Below are 20,398 nucleotides of genomic sequence, written 5' to 3'. Positions count from 1 at the left end.
TCTAGTTTACAATCAAAGTGATGATTTTTAAAAAATATGTACGTACAGGTCTAATACCTATATTTATTTATATACTTTCTGTCTATAATCTTAGATTTGTTTGGTGAAGGGATGGGTTTGTAATTCTTAAAGTTTAGGAGATAGCTTATTTGGCTTTCTGATAGAGATATCCTAGATGCGTACTCTCTAAATCAACCAATAGGAGAACAATGGAGGTACATTCCAGACATGTAACTAGCTGAAATTGTGAACTTTTGGTATGAACTGACATCTATATATATTACGTCTATTAGGTTTCGTGGTTTTATTTCATCGGGACGTTCCAGTGGTTTATTTTCTTTTATTACATATTATTTGCAATTTTAAAGAATTTTTTGTATTATCTAATATTAACTTTTCATCCCTATCCTTCTTTCAGTGAATATTTATCCTAGTTGAAAAGTGATGATCAACACTAAATATTTAAGTATTCTAAATAAACCAACACATATTAATGTCAATAGTAAAATAAGTAACATCTCATCTGGATTTCGGCTCAGATGGAATTATGTTCAAGACGTAAACAATGCCAAGGGCAATGTTTACAGATTGAATAGTTAGTAATGATTGGACTAAGAGTTGAGAGTAACTCGTTTCTTTAACTTTCTCAACCACATTTACCACTGCATACATATGGGAAAGGTCTACAGGACTTGATGATAACCTAATACAGAAAATATCTCCAACAAAAAAGAAATGAAGTGCAGCGACAAAATATACAAAGTTTAGTTGCCAGGTATTGATCATCAGGAAGAATTTGATTGAAAGAAAACTTTGTTCTATTCTTAGGAGGTTGCCCAAGGCGTTCAGATATCCAAGCCAGGATTAAAGGATATTTTATGGGTAGCTTAGAATAAAACAAGAATAATTTTTGAAATTATAAAAAAAATACTGTTCTTTCGTGTGAAGAAACATATGGAATTTTATTGCCCTGTAAAATCGCCTCAATATTAATAAAACCAACCAAAATAAAAGAAAAATTCTTCTAGTCCAACTGTAACCAAAGTTACATGTTTAAGGTATTAAAATATAAATATTCATACCTAATATTTTATTTGAATTTTCATGATAATTTTGGTATAAAAATGATTAATTTACATACAATATACATACAAATATTAGAATAATTCATTTTTAAAATTCATTGATAATTTTGTACTTTTTATTAAAGTTATGATATAATGCAAAAAGGGGGATTCAGAAAATAATCAGTACAGCAAAAACAAACAGACTTATTAAAAAAACAATAAAGATTTAGAGGGTTTATCCCATCCATCAAGGTAATAGGAACATTTAGAAATATTCTAAGAAGGTAAAGGGAACTATGCACAAACGAGAGCAAGTGATTTTAAGCGCCTTCCAGCAGTGAACCTGAGAATGTTTTGGTGAATATACTAGGTTAATATTAAATACAGTTATATCGCCTAAAAAATTAAGTTCATATGAAATATCATCAAACGTTTTGGTGAGATCTAACTGTTGTTTTAAAAGCTTTGACACTAAAGTATGTTTTTTTCTATTAAACATGATCATTCAGAAATACAAAAAAAACAAGGTGAAGCTTAAAATTTTAGTCGATATAACTAAAAAAACATAAACCTAGTGCATACACCAAAAAAATTTAGGTTCACTGCAGAAAGGTACTTAAATATTTTGCTCTCGTTAGTGCACAGTCTCCTTTGACTATCATAATAATGCCAAATTTTATTCAAGTAAATTTTAAATTCATATGTTTTACAATATTATAAAAGCATTAGTTACAAAATAAATTTCATTACAAAAATATCATTTTCATACTTTACTATGTATACAAATAAAATAATCAAAGTACAAAAGTATAAAATATGGCAAATTAGATGATAAAAAATGACTTTTCACACATTTGATTTACTCATTACTTTGTGACTGCACACAGATAACTGGAGAGGCGGACGCCAGACCAAATCCTAATTTATTCCTTCTTTTCTTCTTACTCTTTGCACCGCCATCCGGCGATGCTTTGGCAGCTTCGGAATTTTCCCCAATGGTTGCACCTTTATTTTCCAACGGTTGTGTACAGATAGTTTCGATTTTGCCTTGGGTAGCTTTATGTTCATTTGTAACATCTATATTACTTACACAGGATTCAATTGTCGTAGGCTTGCTGTCAACTGGAGCAAGAATGAGAGGCATACTTGGCGCTACAGCTTTCGTTTCTAGGTCAACTGGTTTAATGACATCATCTGTTTTATTATCAAGTATATTTTTGATAGCATCTTTTTTAATTGGCACTGTAGCTGGTTGAGTATTCAAAATTTGCATACTCTCTGATTTAGCAGTTGAAGGGGAACTTAACTGTGTAGAAAGGTTGACAACAGATGCAGGAATAGGATTTGCTGTTCTTTCATTGCCACTATCATTGCCTTCACTAGAATTACTTGATCTTCGCCCGACTATAATCTCCATCGGACCCTTTGATGGGCGAAGACTTATTCGTTTCTTTCTTTTCTTCACTATTGCACTGCCTTTGAAAGAAGATAAACTTTTGAAGTCAATAACAGCATTTTTGTTGACATTGCTGCTTGTACTACCTTTGGGTAGATCTTGAACTTTTAAATTCGTAAAAGGTTTGTGGGAAATAGAAATTGGTTTAGCTTCTGGAAATTTATTTTTGGGGGGCGACATTGTGTCTTCCAGAGGGCTTAAAGGTCGTGGTAATGGGCTAATGGGCAATGGGAAGCTTATGCTCTTTTGGGGAGTTACAAACAGTTTTTGTGGTTTCTGTTCGATTCTTTTAATTGGGGTTCTACAGGGTTTCATAGGAGAATCTGCATCGCTTTCACTCAGAGCTAGGTCATCCAGAATATCAACTGATTTAGAATCAGGTGGAGTTATGTTTGATTGTCCTGATTTTGAGAATGGCGGAGTTGTTTTCTTAGGCAGATGAGCATTTACTTGATTTGGAATAGGGAAACTGTTTGCAAATGCAGCTCGAGCTTTAGCAACATTTACACTTTCTGTAACATTGTCTTTGAAAGTCATTGTATTCTTAGTTACAGGAAGAGATTGTTTTATAACTGGTGATACTTTTGTTGTTGGTGAAATTATTGGCATTTTTGATGATGATGGCTTTGGTGTCTGGGATAAAATTGACGGTGATACATTACTTGATGTCTGTTTTGTTGACATTGAAGAAAAGGAAGGACTATGCGATATTTTAGATGAGGTTGGCTTTGGTGACATGTTATTGGACGCTTTCATTGTTGAACTTTCTGATAATTTATATGATATTTCTGCTGTAGTTTTGGCATTAAGTGTTGATTTAACTGGATCATACTTTATAACATCAACAGGAACTGCAGGGATTGAAGTATCATTAGCTACTTTGTTTTCAGGTATAGGTTGAGCTCGAGCTTCTTTAAAGAGATCGGCTTTGTGTGAATCAGTGGATGGTTCATCTAAAATAAAAGATATTTTAAGATTTAAAGGTTATGTAAAAATCTTAAAATTGAGAAAATTAATAATAGATCATCCAATTAAACATAATACATTCTTGTTATAATTGTGTAATGTGTATTTTTAAATAGAATAGTTAGGTATTACCTTTTGCATGATTTTTAGCTAACTTCTTTTTCTTATCGGCGTCCCACAAGGATAACTTCAGTGGAGAAACTTTTCTTTCTGAATCCTCGCTCGAGGAATAAGCTCTTTTCAACGGCAATTTTAGAGGAGGCACTTTTTTGTCACTAGTCAATGGAGACGGACATTTTTCTTGTGCAACATGTAATAGTGTTACATTCGTGTTGCAATTTTGTAAGTTGTCTGTAGTATTTCTGAGGGATAATTTAAGTGGAGCCACTCTAGGTTTACTTATGCTGGCGTCCTGATCACTGCTAGAGCTGGTGCTGTCAAAATTGCGCCGCCTAGAGCCACCGTCTTCTTTTAGTCTTTGCTCTTTAATCCGGATCTTTGCCTATAAAAGTATTACAATTTATTACTTTAATCTTCAATGAAAATGTTAGGGGTAGTATAATTTCAGTGAAATCAAAATTAAATGAAATAAGAGTAAATAGATAGGTATTAGACTATAAAAGTTTTAAAGATTTTTAATCAATATAATAGATTTGAAATCTGCATAAAATTTTAAGGATTTTTTTTATAAAATTCGTTTTTTATATAAAATTTTGACCAATAGGATAGCTGGATTGGAAACTACCTACGCTCTAATTGGTTGAATGATGTACGTCACTTAAGCTTCTCCAATCAGAGCGCAGATAGTTTTCAATCCACCAATCACAGATCTCAAAATTATTTAACTTAATTTGTATTTGCGCCTTTAAATAAAGAATTATATAAAAAACTAATTTTATAAAAAATCCTTAAAATTTTATGCAGATTTCAAATCTATTATATTGATTAAAAATCTTTAAAACTTTTATAGTCTAATAGGTATTTAATTATTTTTGTTTAAATCTCCTCTAAAATAAATTTTCCTTCAGTTTAATTTATGTTAGTTCTCTTTCATGTATTTGATTTTATTACTAAATCAAAGCTAATACTTTAAATTTAACTATCAGCTGGGCCCGTAGCATCTAAGGGCTCTATATTCATAGGAGTAGAGAAAGACAGAAAATAGCTTAAAACCATTCCAATTCTTCTAAAAAATAACTTTTCTAAAACCATCTTGGCACCTATATGAAGCTTTAATGTAGAAGCCAATCGGTTCATTAGTTATAGAAAATATTAAGCTGCAGACTGAAAAACCTTGAAAACTGATTTTTAATAAAAAAAATCACCTTCAAAGTATCTTCCACTTCCTTAAGCTGCTCTAGTTGCTTCTGTTTAAAAGGTAAAATCTGATTGTAAATTTCGTCCTCAGAATAATCCTAAAAAAGAAAAAAATCATGAGGGAAAACTACCTAGGCAAGCATTGTAGAACTACAAAAAGTTTGAGCACGAGAAATTCAATTGCAGTATGAATATAGAACTATTTCAGAAGACTTACAATAGAGATACCAAGTAGATAATATTTTCTCAATACCATTTTGTAGATGCCATTTGGTAACAACCACAACAAAAACCACACGTTAATCTTGCAAAGAAAACAACGTTTCCCAAAAAAATATCATAGAGTAGATTCTCTTAGAAATTATAATATATAAAACTAACCTTCAAAACGTCACTGTCGAACTTGAGCTTATCTGATTCATTTGAATGATCATCCATCATTTTAGGAGACTCTTCAGCAACCATAGTACTCTCTGACATATCAATATCACAACTCTTGGAATTCTCCTTATCACTTCCACTCTCACATCTTACTCTGTTTGGATCCATTTTGGGTTCATTGTCTACATTAGGATTACTTTTAACAACTTCAATACCATTGACTGTTGCTTGTTTAGATGGTTGTGGAGATAATTGAAGCTGACTCAGCAGAAATTGTTTCTGTGCCTCTAAACTTTCCAGAGATTCATTTTCTAGCAAGTTTTTATCTGCATTCTTTCTTCTGGGTGATTTATCCTTTTTGCTGGATTTTTCTAGCCTTTTGGGGGAAAGAGATTGAGATCTTCGGGCCATACGAAGACGTTTTCTGTGGGGGCTATTGGATCTCTTGCGGGATGTTCTTCGTGTTCTGTCCCTCGATCTCGAGCGTGACCGTCTAGCATGTCGATTTCTTGACCTGGTTCGAGGTGATCTGAAATACATATAGATGAAAGCAGGGATTTAAAGGGATAAGACAATAGCAGATAAATTTAAGTACATTTGCAATGATAATAAACAAAATTACTACTTAGGTAGATTACAATTTGTGGTTGAAACATTTAGACACTCAACTCAATAAACCAATCAATCAAAATTCTCTAAAAAAAGTCCCCAAAGGTGTTGTTAAGCAACGAATAATAAAACATTAATATAAAACTTTGGGGACTAGTGTATTAAACAGCCCATTTTCCCCTCCATCTCTGAGATTAAACGGATAGTTGAAGACAGCCTATTTGTGATTGTAACCTTCTCAATAAGACTAATTTTCATAAAAACCGTAAGATATAGAAATTATATTCTGACACTTACAGGCTAAACAAGTTTACTATCAACATATAGCACCCTATCTCCTAATTAAATAATCTCAAAATTAATAAAAAATTTACCAAAAAAAACGTTTGCAACTGTTCTCATGTTTCTAACAACATGAAGAACCAAAGTAGCCGAAGTGAAAAAACTTAGACGGGGATACAGACGTACAAACGAATGGACTTGGACATACAAACGGACCCGAGGCGAACGTTTGTAGTGTCCTAGATTGATTAGATCCCTATTGAAACGAAAAAAATAAAGCACATTTCTAAATACCTAAATATCAACTTTTTTGTATTTTATCATTTTCTGTAAGATTTTCAAATAAAAAAATTAAAATTCAGCAATCAGCATTTTAAATATTTGATCTTAAATAAACAATTCTTACCTGGAACGACTGCGATGGCTTCTTCTGCGTTCCCTTCTGGCATTTGACGACCTTTCTGGAGAAATTGAACGTTGCCGTTTTCTAGATTTTGTCCTATCTCTATCATCCTCTTTTTCTCTTGTTCTCATCTTTAGATCATTCTTAGTTTTAGATTTATCTTTCTCATTATCTTTTTCTCTAGATTTTTCATCTCTTTCATTTCTTCTTATATAATCATCTTTTTCTCTAGAACTCTCCTCCCTATCTCTGCGTCGGTCTCCGTTCTTTTCTCTAGATTTCTCATCCCTGTCTCGTCTTATTTCACCATCTCTATCTCGTCTTCTATCTTTTTCTGAGGATTTGTCATTCCTGTCTTTTCTTTTTCCTGGATCTCTTTCCACATCCCTTCTCCTTTCATCACTAGAAGATGTTGTTTTTAGATCCCTCTTGTCCTTCCTGTCTTCTTTGGCATGCTTTCTCTCAACTTCTTTTGAATCTTTCTCTTTTAGATCCCCTTTTGGTTTTTTGGGTATCGTATATTTTTCCATATTTTGTGGAGATAAAGCATCGCATGAAGGAATTGTAGCCTTGATATTTGGAGTCTTTGAGCTATCTTTAATTTCATCCTTGTTGGCAGACTTCGAACTGATGGCTTCTTTAGTTACTATCTTATTTTTAACAGATATATTGTCTTTAGATGGTTTGCTAATTGTAGCTTTCATAGGAGAAGTTTCAAGGTTGAAGTCAAGTAAATCTTCATCAAAATGTAGTTGTAATTCATCTTCTTGAGAAGTAAAGTCAAGAACTTTGGGCTTTGGCATTGTAGTTGGAGAATCTTCACGAACTTCCCCTTCTTCAAAAACTTGGGTTTCATTTGAAGAATACATTGGTTTTACTTTAGAAGGAGTAGTTTCATTAACATTTTTGTTAATAACAACGTCTTCATTAGTTAAAGCATGTGTTGTGTCTTTCTCCTTGTTGATAGGATCAGAAATATAATCAGCTATGTTTGCAATTGCTTCACTCACTTCAGATGTATCGTCAACTTTGTTGACATCAGTTTCTAGTTTGTCAGTAATAAAATCTTTTTCAGCTTCTTTTACTTCTGCAGGGGACGGAACAGACTTCATGGGAAATTTTCCAGTTGACAAATTTTCAGAAAGAGAATCTATAGTAGGCTTGTCAGAGGCCTTAGCTGTAGTTTCTACGTCAGTTTTAACAGAACTATTTTTGTTGTGACACTTGATAGGACTTGCAACGTTAGAAGACTTTATTCTTTTCTTTGGAGAAGTTATTTTACTGCTTTTAATAGATTTTTCTATTTTCTCATTGACAACTTTCTTTTCATGATTTTCCTCTGGTTCAAAATCAAACTCATCATCATGAAGAAATAGCTCAAGATCAGTCTCATCAGTCTCACCCGTGATGGAACTTAAAATATAAGGAAACATTAATTTTCCAATACAGAATGGTTATTAAAGCTTAAAAATAAACATTGTATCATTAAAAAAAACTAGCAATAATAAGCTTACTATGACAAAAAAAACTAAAACTGTATTTTATTAAAAAATGAAGCTAAGAACCTGTCCGTCCTCCATTGCTAACACTTATTTTGTTTTTCAACTAACGGACTTGTAGCTATTATTCTTATGAAAAAGAGCAATTGCTAGCATTAAAACTGAAGTTACCTGATTGCTAAATCAAGTTCTTCATTACCCACAGGTCCTCTAAGCTTTGGCTTCTTAAGGAATTCAGGTCCAATATCAGGTGATGATCCTCTTTCTTCCTTGTTTTCATCCACTACTTTTTCAACAACGTTTGTAGCTTCAGTTGGAGAATCTACTTCATGTGTGGGGGTCTCAATTACTTTAGGAGAAGTAGCTTTAGGAACATTTTGCTCTGAATCATTTTCAGCAATGTTATCTTCAGTAGTCTCTTTGGGAGATTTTTCCACTGTAGCTTCATTATTTGTTGCAGTTTCTACTTTAGCCTGGGTTTGATCTGTATCAGTTGTTTCAACACTAGAGATTGTGAGAGATGGTGAAGTAGATGTACATGTTTGAGTTGAGGAAATAGAGGTAGTTTGAAATTGGGGTTTAGCTGTTGTCTGGGGCATAAACCAAGATTTGCTGAGCTGAGGAGAAGCATCAGAATCATCGTCAGTAGAGCTGTCAGAACTATCACTATCACCACTACTTGAACTAGAGCTTGAATAAACTTTAATTGACTCCTTACTTTCATCTACTTTTGGCTCTGCAGATTCATCTACTTGTGGCTCTGCAGTTTCCTCTACTGTTGGCTCTACAGTTTCCTCTACTGTTGGCTCTGTAGTTTCTTTTATTGGTTCTTTATTTTCATCGACTTTTGTCTCCTTAGATGTTTTATCTGTTCTTGGAGTTTTTTTATTCTGTTGATTCTTGATTTGTTCCAACATGATACCAGAATTATGAGTTATGCTTCTAAAATAGAAAAATATTATAATAACATTTTTACAATAAAACATCAGACCTTCCCCTTTCTCCTTTCTTGCATTTCGTGTTTATGAATAGAATATCATTAGGTATCTATTCTATAGTTATAGAACGGTAATTATCACGTTGGCAATAAATAAACAAATTTTATTTTAATTTTTGTTACCTGTGAAAATCCCTTGAAAATCTTGATAAAAATCCAACTTCACATTCACGACACTCCCAACATGAAATCTAAAATGTTTAATTATTTTAGAACAGAGCTTAATACAATAGGTAAAAAAATCAATTTATGAATTATATCGTGAAAGAATAGCATAGAATGATTAAACGTTTAGCTGCTGATATCATTGATGTTCAAGAAAAAATCAACCCTAACTCTTTTAAAAATATACATCTTGTTTTTTGTCTACCATATTGAAACGTTGCCCCCCCCCCCCCCCATTGAAACTTTTCAGTTCACTGTCAAAAAGCAATATTATCTTTCTTTGAGTATCTAGAATGACATAATGCTAAATAAAACTTATAATTTTGCAATAAACTTACTTCAAAAAGCTCTTTAGTTCCCTGTGCCCGAATCAATCTTTGTTCCTCAGTTTCTTTACTTCTAATTCTTTTCTCTTCGGCCCCACAGTTAAACTTCTCTCTGAAATTATTGTCGGCATTAAAGGGTTAGTTCTATGTGGTAGGTTTAATGCAAAGCGGAAAGAGGCGTGTAAATAATACCAGAACCAAAAGTTTTATAAAAAGTAAACGCGTTATCTTATTCGTTGGCACAAAAACTTTATTAAATTGTGATTGGTTGGTTCTACATTACAATGGTAATGTTAAATTTTTCAAGTAAAAAATGTTTGTCATAACTGAAATGTATAAAAAAATGTCCTTTGTTGTATTTGCAACTTAGGGGACTTATATAAGATTTTGTTTGGTTGATTCATTAGGAAGTTGATTTTGGGACCGAGGATGCAAGCTTTTCCGGAGTGGTCCTATCCGGGGAGATGGAGAAGAAGTCCCCGGGCAAACCTGCATCAAACACACCTGCTTGACCATTGACCAAAAGTTTCAACCACTCATTGCAATCTACAGAAGGGTTAATTTTGTGTGTCATCATTTTGGGTATACATTAATTTATCTAACAGTGTAACCTTTTCAATTGCTGAGTACAAAGAAAAAAATCTAGGGAATAGTATACCTGTGATCACGCATGTCTTGTCGTTTAGGGAATCCTAGCTGGCATAAATCACAGTTCCATTTTACAACCTTAAAAATTTGACAATTTTATTTAATGTTTCTAGAATATGCCTCAATTAAGTATTAAGCATTAGAGTAAAACAATAAGGGGGAGGGGGTTAATTTTTTATTATAGGTACTAGTTGCTTCGCCATTAGCCACTAGGATAGGGCGAGGAAGGTCAAAAAATAGCCTAAAACCAATCTATATCTTTTATAAAGCTTCCCTGGAGAGTAAACCCCATTAGGAATAGCAATTTCCGAGTTAGTTTGCTTCATCCAAATAAAACCCTAATACTTTTATAGGGTTGCCCGTAGATAAGAAAATAATTTGTAACTGTTTTCAATATATTGATTATCGCGCGGAAAGATAAAAGCGTGACTTTTCTATTGAGAAAAACTTTTTTTAAAACAGTTAAACGACTGTTTTTAATTTGAAATAATCTAGGTACCTTGTAATGTTCTTTGGTCCCCGTAGAAGTTAGAGGAACCTTTTCTAGAAGTTTAAGCACTTCGTTGTCTTCAAGTTTGTCCTCGGTTAGACTTTTAATTTTCTGGAAACAACCTTTCTTTTTCCTAAACAAAATAAGATGATTAACTACGTCCTATAATCAGAGAGATAGGGGACGATGGGCGTTTTTACAATAGTTCCAGGTATCATTTTACATGAGTTAAAGCAAAAATGAGTTTCAAAAGTAGATTCCTACGTAATTAATGATAAATTTGCCCTAAAAATAGCCAATAAAAACGGCTGAACTGCTGATCCGTTAGCCGTTACTTTTCCAACTTTTTTATTCGATTTTGGGAAAATACACATACTAAGGATTATTTATGCTAAGTTTCATAATGAAATTTAGATTCTAAGTGCCATTTGCGCATTGATTACGAGCTGGTTGCATTAAAAAAACCTTATATTAAATAAGTATTATATTCTAAGGGATTTTTGTGTCTATAAAATTATTTTAAAATCATTGTTATACCTGTGAATCAAATATTGACTTTTGGAAAAGAAACCCAGCTTGCACAAATCACACTTCCATCGAGCAGTCTAAAGTAAGAAAAATTGCAAATGCTATATTTAATACTAGCAGCTCCGCCCCTAGAGACCAATAAAAAAAATAATTTAATTGGAATTCAGTTATATTCCTCCTTTTAATAATTTTTAATTTTATGCAATTTTTTTAATTTTAAGTTTGAAATCGATAAGACAATTCTAAACTGTTTAAATTAACGAAAAGAGCCAACTGTCCCGGACGGACCGACCCTAATTATAGAAAAGCTTCACTTTTAAAAATGCAGTTTTGCACAACTATTCCTTGCACGTTGCATAAGACTCTGTAAGAGAAAGTGATACCATAAACAGAAGGCAACATCTTTGCAACCACGTTTTTACTATTTGTCAAGACTTAATAACATCAAGGTTCTTCAGTACCTTTATATCCAGATCAGGGTTAGCTTGAAAAACGTTGCGGATTTTTATAAGAGCAGCTTTTCTATACCAAGGGTCGGTCCGTACGTCCGTCCGTATCGGATAGATCTTATCGTTATCGAATATCCGTGCATTCATCTCAAACATGTGCATAGGAAAGGAAATCTATCTATATAAATCAACAGAAACTAAATTCCCTCAAGAGCATTATAAAAACACAAGCAGATCATAGAGGTTAAATAGTAGATACTCATATGTCAGCGGAATCTTTGTCAATACTGCAAAATAAAGCACTACCAACGGAATACCTTACTCTAAAAGTAAAAAGATTCAAAGAACTCAGGCAAATTTAGAATATTTGTTGCAAAAAAGGGAAAGAAAATGTGAGTGTATAAATAGTTTGTGTTACTGACATGCAACGGATTTTTGGCAAAAAATTCGCCAAAAAATATTAGGTATCTTTCACTAAAATTTGTCTTTTTTAAACAGAAGTAAAAAATTCTTTACCTATTTTATACTTTTCTAGAATAAGTAAGTACAATGTACATCCTATTATCTAATGTAGTAAGATTTTTCCTAAAACGAATGATATCTTTAACTACTGAACCGAATAGCTTGTTATAGGTCCTGAGATCGTTTAGACTCTGATTATTTTTATAAAAATAAGTCTGGGTATGGTTCAAATCCCTTCAAATGCTAGGGGCGAGGCCACTAGGATAATTTAAAAAAAAACATAATTAATTTTCTAAACTGTGACATCCCAACAATATATGCCTAGTGCATGAAGGTTTACTACCAACTTTACGGCCGGATTTACTCAAACATAGATTCAAATAGTCCCAGTGTTATTTTACTTATTTGTACATTACATAAAGTTTCTTCGTTGTAGATTATGTAAACGCGGGGTTATCAGAAAAATAGCCTAATAGCTCCTCCCCACTTCATTTATAAAGCTTCCAAAAAAGAATAAACCATTAAGACCAGCCATTTCCAAAATCTTAAGTTGTAGACAAAAAATCTTTATTACTTTATATTGGAGGGTTTAAGGAAAAAATGAAACTGTAATTTCGGAAGGGAGTGAGCAATAGACTGTAAATTTTTAAAACATGTTCTGGTATTTGTTAGCTCAAGAAACTGCAGGGGGTGAGAGTCAGGGATAGGTGAGAGTGTATCTTAATGGCATTGTACAAAGTAACTGTATCCAAACTTTTCCACAGATAAATTTCGGAAATTTAGTATTAATCAATAGGTAGTAAATTGTTCTATCTATTAGATCACAGCAGTTATAATTTTGTTTTTATATTTGTAATTTCTTTGTGTTGTCACCTGGAAGGAACATAATTTTTGTCAGAGAAAAGGCAACTACACAAACAGTAGAAGAATGCCTTCTTGTAGTATGACAATGCATATTAGAGGATTTCATATTCAGAAAATGAAACATTTTTTAGATACCTACAGAAAGTCTTATTTTTAAAAGCGAAGTATTTCTATATTTAGGGTCATTTCGTCCGTACGTTCGTAACAAATTGTGTTTTAGATTCAAACTTGGCATGGTGATTCCTGTAGTAATTATGTACGATATAGAAAGCGTACCATACGTCCATTTAAAACATGTTGATTTTTAACCTTTTTGACGAATTTTTATGTGATATAATTATCACATTAATCTAATTTTTGGAATACTGATTCCAATTACAACAAGGATCAATGCTTTAAGAGAAGCATCCCTAGTATCAAGTCCTAAAATGTAAGTATGTCCTTAAACAGTATCCTGTATTTAAGCAGTTTTTCAACAAATTTATTTACAATTTTGTTAAGACTTATACATTTTTTTCATCGACATTTATCATTTTTTATACATTAAAAAAAATACTGCAATGTTGTGTTATGAAACCTTCTAATACGCACATTACTTTGTGTATATGACCACAATTAAGATTCAAACTGGATATGAGTCTTAAATCCCAGCCATACTTTTTCAAAGAAAAAAATATTTTTGATTACAAGAAGTTAAGTAAAATTAAAGTAACAGGATCTCTCTGTGTGTATCTGTACCTAGAATCTCTCTAACCGCTGAACCAATATGATTCTCCTTCACAGTGAAGGTTCTTATAGGTCTTGTGCTGGTTTTAGGCTGGTTTTATATTAAGTCTGGGTTGTTTTTAGGCTATTTTTCAGCCCTTTTATATCCCTTCGAATGAATAGCTCCCAGATCCAGAATAGTAGCGTAAAAAATCTAAAGTTAATAAAAATCCCAATTTCATAATAATATAACCACATACAATCCCAGGCATCAGGGTGTCGGAGCCGTTTAATTTTGATGCGGCTCCGGCTCCTACCTTAAAATTCATACATCAACTTTTGTTCATTATTGAAATTGATAAAATAAAATAAATAATATAAAATATTTTGCTTTTATTTGATTAAAGCTATATAAAAGTAGAAGGATGTGTGTCTATTTGTTAAGTAACAATAGTTTTTCAGTTTATTATATGGAAATAGACCGTTGCCAAATTATATTATTACTTTAAAAAATCACTTTTGGCTAATCTGGAGCCGGAGCCGTTTTTAACGAAAAATACGGCTCCGGATCCGGCTCCGGTTCCACCAAAAATGTTGCTGCTCCCGGCTCCGAAACCCTGCCAGGCATTATGCAAAACTTCCTCACAATTTATAACTCATTTCAGGGGTTGGTTAGCGAAATCTTAACAAACGGACAAATATTACTACATATTGTTTAATAAGATAAAAGCCAACCTGATAACTTTCATGGGATCCTTCAAATGGAATGTTTTGACCGGGGACTTCAGCATAAGATATTTTACCTGAAAAGATCAAAATTAAAAGAAATTAATCTTATTTTTTTTAGGCAATAAATTGTTTTCAATTTCAGACTAAGGTAAAATCCAAGTAAAAATTTGCAACAAAAAGAGAAGCAAAGTGTTCTTATGTTAAAGCTAATCTATAATTCACTTTGTCCGTGTGTTTTTAAATTCTATAATGATAATTCTTAAAAGTAACTTACTTCGTCTAAGGCTTTTTCTAGATCTAGTCCTAGGAGTATATTCCACATCTATCTCGTCCTCACCCTCTGACAGCATTACTTCAACTGAAGGCTCATATTCACTGTCATCTCCATCTAACTCTTCAGCATCTAATGAGTCTTCATTATCAATAACCTCGTTTTTTATATCCTCAAATTTAATTTCCTCTTTAACTTCCTTAGAAGTTTCAAGATATATTTCGGTAATTTTTTCAAAGGTTTTACTTTCAGGTATATTTGCTATTTCAGTTTTGTTAACATCTTCCATATTCTCATTGACGTTGGAAGTGTCTTTCTCGATTTCACGGATTTTGTCATTTTCAACTTGAAGATTTTTGTGTATAGTTTTGTTGACAGTTTTAATGTTGTCCTTTTTCTCCTTAGCACGAGAAGCATCTTTTTCTGTTGCTTTGATATTTTCGTTGATAACTGGAGAAATTTTGCCTTCAGTTTTCTGTGAATTAGTTGTAATATTATCAACGGTAATGTTTTCATCAACTTCATTGCTTTCATTGACTAGATGATCCTTTTCATCATTCTTACTTTCATTGACTATAGGAGTGTTTTCTGCAGTGGTATTTGTGGCATTAATGTTTTCCAAAACTTCAGCCGATTTTTTCATATTGACTGTTTCATGAAGGTTTTCACTGTTCTCTTTGACTGGATGTTTTATAGCTTCAGTATTCTTATCATTACTTTGGTTGACTTCTGTATTATTTTCATCTCTATCTACCATTTTGGTGTTGACTTCAATGTTCTTTTCTGTATTATTTGTAATAGAAGTAGTATCCTTCAACATAGCAGTGTTAGTAGCTGTTTCTTTTAATGTATTGCTAGTTTTAGTTAACCACTTTTCCTTTTTGTTTCCTTTATTTTTATCTTGAACAACTGATTTTTTGCCTTCAATTACTAAAGCTTTAAGTTCATCATACTTACTTATTTCTTGATCTTCATTTTTCTTTTCAGCATCAGAAAATAGTTCGTGCATTTCTTGCTCTAATTTATCTCTGGGCAATACGGTCTCATTCTTTTTGGTCACATTACTTTTATCTGATATTGATGTGTCAATTTCTCCTTCTTCAAATTGATTTTTGTGCTGGTTAGAGAGAGCCTCTGACAAGATTGCTCTTGTCACTGTTGGCGGAGCTGATCTTGTTCTGCGCCTTACATCTTTAGTAGGAGAAATAAATGTTAAAACTTCATTGTCATCAAATTTTAATGGTCTGCTTCTACGAGCAAAATACAGTTTATTATCACTTACATTTGGAGCTGAAATATGCCTAGTTTTACCAGGAGATCCATAAACTTTTGACAGGTCGCAAAACTCAGGAAGAACCTTGAGTGATGAAAAGTCAACTTTCTTGAACCAAGGTATAGAGGAAGCAGGTTTATTTTCTGATTTTTTAACTTCAGTGGCTACTTTGCCTTCAATGGATGTACCACTGTTGGTAGCCGTCTTGTCATTCTTTGATTGTTTATCTTTGATATTAACATCGTTTGATGAATTGTTCTCAATATTACTTTTAGAATTTGCAAGGGTTATGGTAGATTGTTTAGCCTCTTTGATAGTTTCAACATTGGCAGCTACTTTTGTCATTTTGTTGCTGTTATCACTGACACTTTTTAAAGGTTCAGTCTCTACAATTTTCTGTTCACCAGGAGCCGGAGTTTCATCGTCATCACTGTCAGTAACTTCTCCTTCTTCAATATCATCCTTTGCTGCCTTTAATTTTAGAGTATTTTTCATTTCAGATGTTGGTGGATTTTTTGCGACAGCTTTTGGTGGATTTTCAGTTATATTAATGGATTGTTTTTTGTCATCAATTTTCTTGTTATCATTAGTAGAAATGGATTGCTTTTTTGGTGAACTTCTCAATTGTGGTTTATCTACAGAAATCTTCTTCACGCCAATAATGTTGTTGTCTACTGTTTTAGATTTAGATTCATCTGAAGTTGAAAGATTTTTTACTGCTGAGTTTGTAACATTTTTATTGTCATCATTACTGTCAACTTTCCGACCGAGTCTGTCTTTGATGGACTTACGTGGACTAGAACGTCTTGTTTCAATTTGACGGGTGATTTTAAGTTCTTTGCTAGTTTCAGGTTCTTTATTAATATTATTACTTAAACTTCTGGTTCGATTTCTTTTACTTGAACTTTCTTTTTCAATCTTAGCAATTTTATCATCTTTGTTAGATATTTCTGTAGATTTTGAAGATTTTTTATCAACAACTTTTTCTTTATCATCTGATCTTTCAGAGGTTTGTTTCTTTCCATTGTTACTTCTTTCACTTTTTCTTCGTGATCTAGTTTCTACTTGTGGCTCAACTACAGCAGGACTTGGTTCCTTGAAATCTTTTGCTTTAATATTGTCAGCATCTTTAGATGCTCCAATTTCAGATTCTTTCGCTGAATCCACTTCCTTCCTAGGTTTACTTTTGGACTTAGATTTGCTTTCATTAATATATTTATCAGTATTAATTTGATCTGCAAGCATATCTAGTCTCGATGGTTCTTTTCTGATTTTAGTTCTTGAATTAGCTGATCGACTCTTAGGTCTATCATTCTCATCTATCAAATCCTCTTGCTTAATATTCAATCTTGAGCTTGAACGTCTTTTGATGGTAGGTTTTTCAGTAGTTGTATTTTCATTCTCTTTGTTGTTGTTTTCTGGAGATTCTTGGCCAGACTCAATTTCTTTTGCGATTTCAGCAGCTCCTAAAACGAAATAATATTTAAAATGAAAATTCTACAAATAATTAAACAAGATATATGTATGTAGAGAAGGTTGTAAATTGTTTAAAATGCAATTTGAATTGTATTTATTTCTTATCTCACTGCCTAGTTATACAAACATTTTACATCGCAACTTTACTCAACCCTAAGTTATAGACTACCGATGTCCCCTTGCCCCCAAATTTTTAAAGGGGGGGGGGGCGGATGAGACACTTTTTGTAATCAAACCTATAACGCATAGGAACTCGACCAAAGAAGAGTTACAGCACTGAAATTTGTCATGGCAGGTACTTAAATGTAGTATAGCGTAAAACTATAAAGAAATGATGGCGGGATCACCGCTCCCACCTAAATAAAACCGCCGTGTCTAACCAATTATTATTGCCTTTCCACACCAAATTAAATAATTTTGAATCATTTGAGTAAAACTATACAAATTTTTCTATATTTTCCTTGACACTTTTGGGTTGAGTACCTTTGGTTTGGTTACAAAAAAAGTGTATCATCCATCCCCCCCCCCCTTTTTATAAAAAAAACACTTCGGTACCCCCATCCTTCCTGATAATAATATAACTATAGCATATATTTACAAATAATAAAGATAATGCAAATTTTCAATTTATATATCTTACCCAGACAATTGAAGTTGCATGGTGGTCTTATTCTTTGAAAAAGTCTTTCAATTTCTCTTTTGGTTAAAACCTTTCCGGCTCGTCGGAACATAACATTCTCAATCTCACGTGTCAGATCCCTGAATTAAATATATCTGTCAATAAATAAAAAATGGATAAAAAATTAGGGGCCTAAAGGGATAAGACAATGGCCGATATTTTTATGTACATATCCAATGATAATACACAAAATTAACCCTGCTTTAGATTAGTAGTTGAAAAGTTTGGACAATAAACTGAACTAATGACCCAACCAATCAAATTCAATAAAACTAAAAGTTTCCTAAGTTGTAAAGCCAACGAATAAGAAAACGTTGTTATAAAGCTTTGGAGACTGGTGTAATACATTACACAGCCCAATAACTCCTCTCTCTCTCTGATTAATGGTTTAAATGCAAAATCAACAAGGGCACTACTAACCATAGGTAACGAAGTACAATTCTATAACCAAAAAACATTTTAAAAGTCAGATAAACTAAACAAAAATATTTTTAAAAAATGTAATTAATTTAAGGGCTGTGAATAATAGCAATTAACAGTTCAATAAAAGTGCTCTTTTATTCAAGACTTTTATAGAAGGGGTAATTTTGTCTAACATCTATTATTTTATCTCTTAAGATCAATGGTTTATCTCAGCTGCTTTTAAAGATAGAAGGCAAAGATTACAATAACCAAAAACTAATGTAAAACTCTTATAGTCTACATGATCTATTATTATTTTTGAGCCTTGCAACGTATAGATGTTGTACTTGTTATAAAGATAAATCTACAAATACATAGCACGACAATAACAAACATAGAATAGGAACGTCAACTGTAATACTAGCGAGAAATTTTAATTTTAAAAGAGATACTGTAACATTTGAGATTTATTATTGGCCTTGTTTATGTGACGTATGATCGGATGTGGCTGCCATATATATAGAGTAGCTCTGCAACTAAAAATTCAACTTACAAAATCTGTCTATTCTTAGCTCTGATTTCTATTCGCGATGTTGTGATAAGATTTGCTATGTGTTTCTGCAGCATTTTATTCTTCTTATCCAGCTCTATCAACTGGCTCTAGAACAACAAAGCACATTTCATTAAATGGTAGCGACTCGTTTTGAATAGACACGACAAAATAACTAAAACAGACTTTTAAAAATTTAAATTTAAGTTGCGAATTTAAGTATATACCAGTATTAACAGTTTTTGCGAAATGGGATTTATTTTGTGGGGGGATGTTTTTTTCTCAGGGTGATTTCTCTTGGGAGGGTGGTCGTAACCTCCCCCAAAATAGTTATAAATCTTTCCAGGACCTATGAAAAGCTACATTGTCAAAGAGAATCATATTGTTTAGCGAGATCCTTCGGTACAAACAGACAGACAGACAATCATCCTGTTACTTTATTGGATTTACGTATTGGTAGACAATTGTAAACCATTTCATAAATGAGTATTACCTCCAACTCCGCGTTGCGTTGTTGAATAAAGTGAAGTTGTTCATCTATCTGTTCATCTTCTTTGTCGTTAGCCGAAATATCCTTTCTAGGTTCAACCTTAGGCTTAGGAGCCTTAGGGGTAAATACTTCATTTAATAAATCATCGAGATCTTCGTTATTTTCATGAGGATGTTTAATTTTATCTTTTACTTTTGTTATGTCTGCTAATACTGGTTTAGAAATAATGTTTACTTTTTCATTGGAGGATTTTTTATTGCAATCAAGTTCAGTATCATCCATAAAATCCTCGAAATCATTGTTATCATTATTTTCAATGTCTAAATCATTGTCAAGATCTCCGTAGAGATCAATGTCGCTGTCCTCCATGGTATCAAAACATTATTTTTTTCTAAAAATATAAACAGGTGTAAAAATAGATCTTTAACAAGAATAACAACGTTCAAATATAGCATAACAATCAAGGACGACCAAGAGAGGTGTTTACCCCTCTCAAAATACTTAGAAATATATTAGATTTAACACCCAGTCTCATAAATATTTTACCCCAAATAGCCACCTTAATAAATTTTACCGTTGAGGTAATTTTTTCGGGAGGGGAATTCAAACTTCCAAGCAAATTTTGCCCTCCCCCCACAACAAAAGGCATGGACGTCCAAGAAAGCAATGGTACATTGATAATAACAATGAATACAATCAAACTATAAGATTTACTTTGATATGAAAAAAGAACTGAAATATCTGAATAAGAATATATGATAACAATATCTAAAGGCACTGCAACTGGTATTTAAAATATGCATAACAGACAAGTTTTTAACAATTTAAACATTATAAAAATAAACAATTAACAACAATATTCATTAAACAATAAAATAATGATATAATAACCATAACCAATAACCAAAACAAAA

At 32.5% G+C, this 20,398-nt stretch overlaps 1 protein-coding gene across 1 annotated transcript; it reads right to left on the bottom strand.

Annotated features, from left to right (window-relative positions):
• Positions 1-1,075: 1,075 nt before the first annotated feature.
• Positions 1,076-19,900, bottom strand: LOC145306581 (uncharacterized). Its single transcript, XM_080148786.1, has 16 exons — positions 19,488-19,900; positions 18,998-19,104; positions 18,004-18,122; positions 14,618-17,353; positions 14,350-14,417; positions 11,144-11,211; positions 10,616-10,739; positions 10,127-10,194; positions 9,481-9,580; positions 9,101-9,168; positions 8,152-8,922; positions 6,485-7,894; positions 5,188-5,716; positions 4,815-4,904; positions 3,622-3,991; positions 1,076-3,476 (listed from the first exon to the last, which is right to left on the bottom strand). Exons 1-16 carry the CDS (start codon positions 19,851-19,853, stop codon positions 1,927-1,929), a joined length of 8,544 nt encoding a protein of 2,847 aa, XP_080004912.1. The 5' UTR covers positions 19,854-19,900; the 3' UTR covers positions 1,076-1,926.
• Positions 19,901-20,398: the final 498 nt, after the last annotated feature.

This window comes from Acartia tonsa, chromosome 2 (assembly GCF_053477335.1).
Source record: "Acartia tonsa isolate MP-2025a chromosome 2, ASM5347733v1, whole genome shotgun sequence".
Lineage (NCBI taxonomy): Eukaryota > Metazoa > Arthropoda > Copepoda > Calanoida > Acartiidae > Acartia > Acartia tonsa.
Note: the sequence above shows the minus strand (reverse complement) of the source record. Positions and strands in the feature narration are given on the sequence as shown.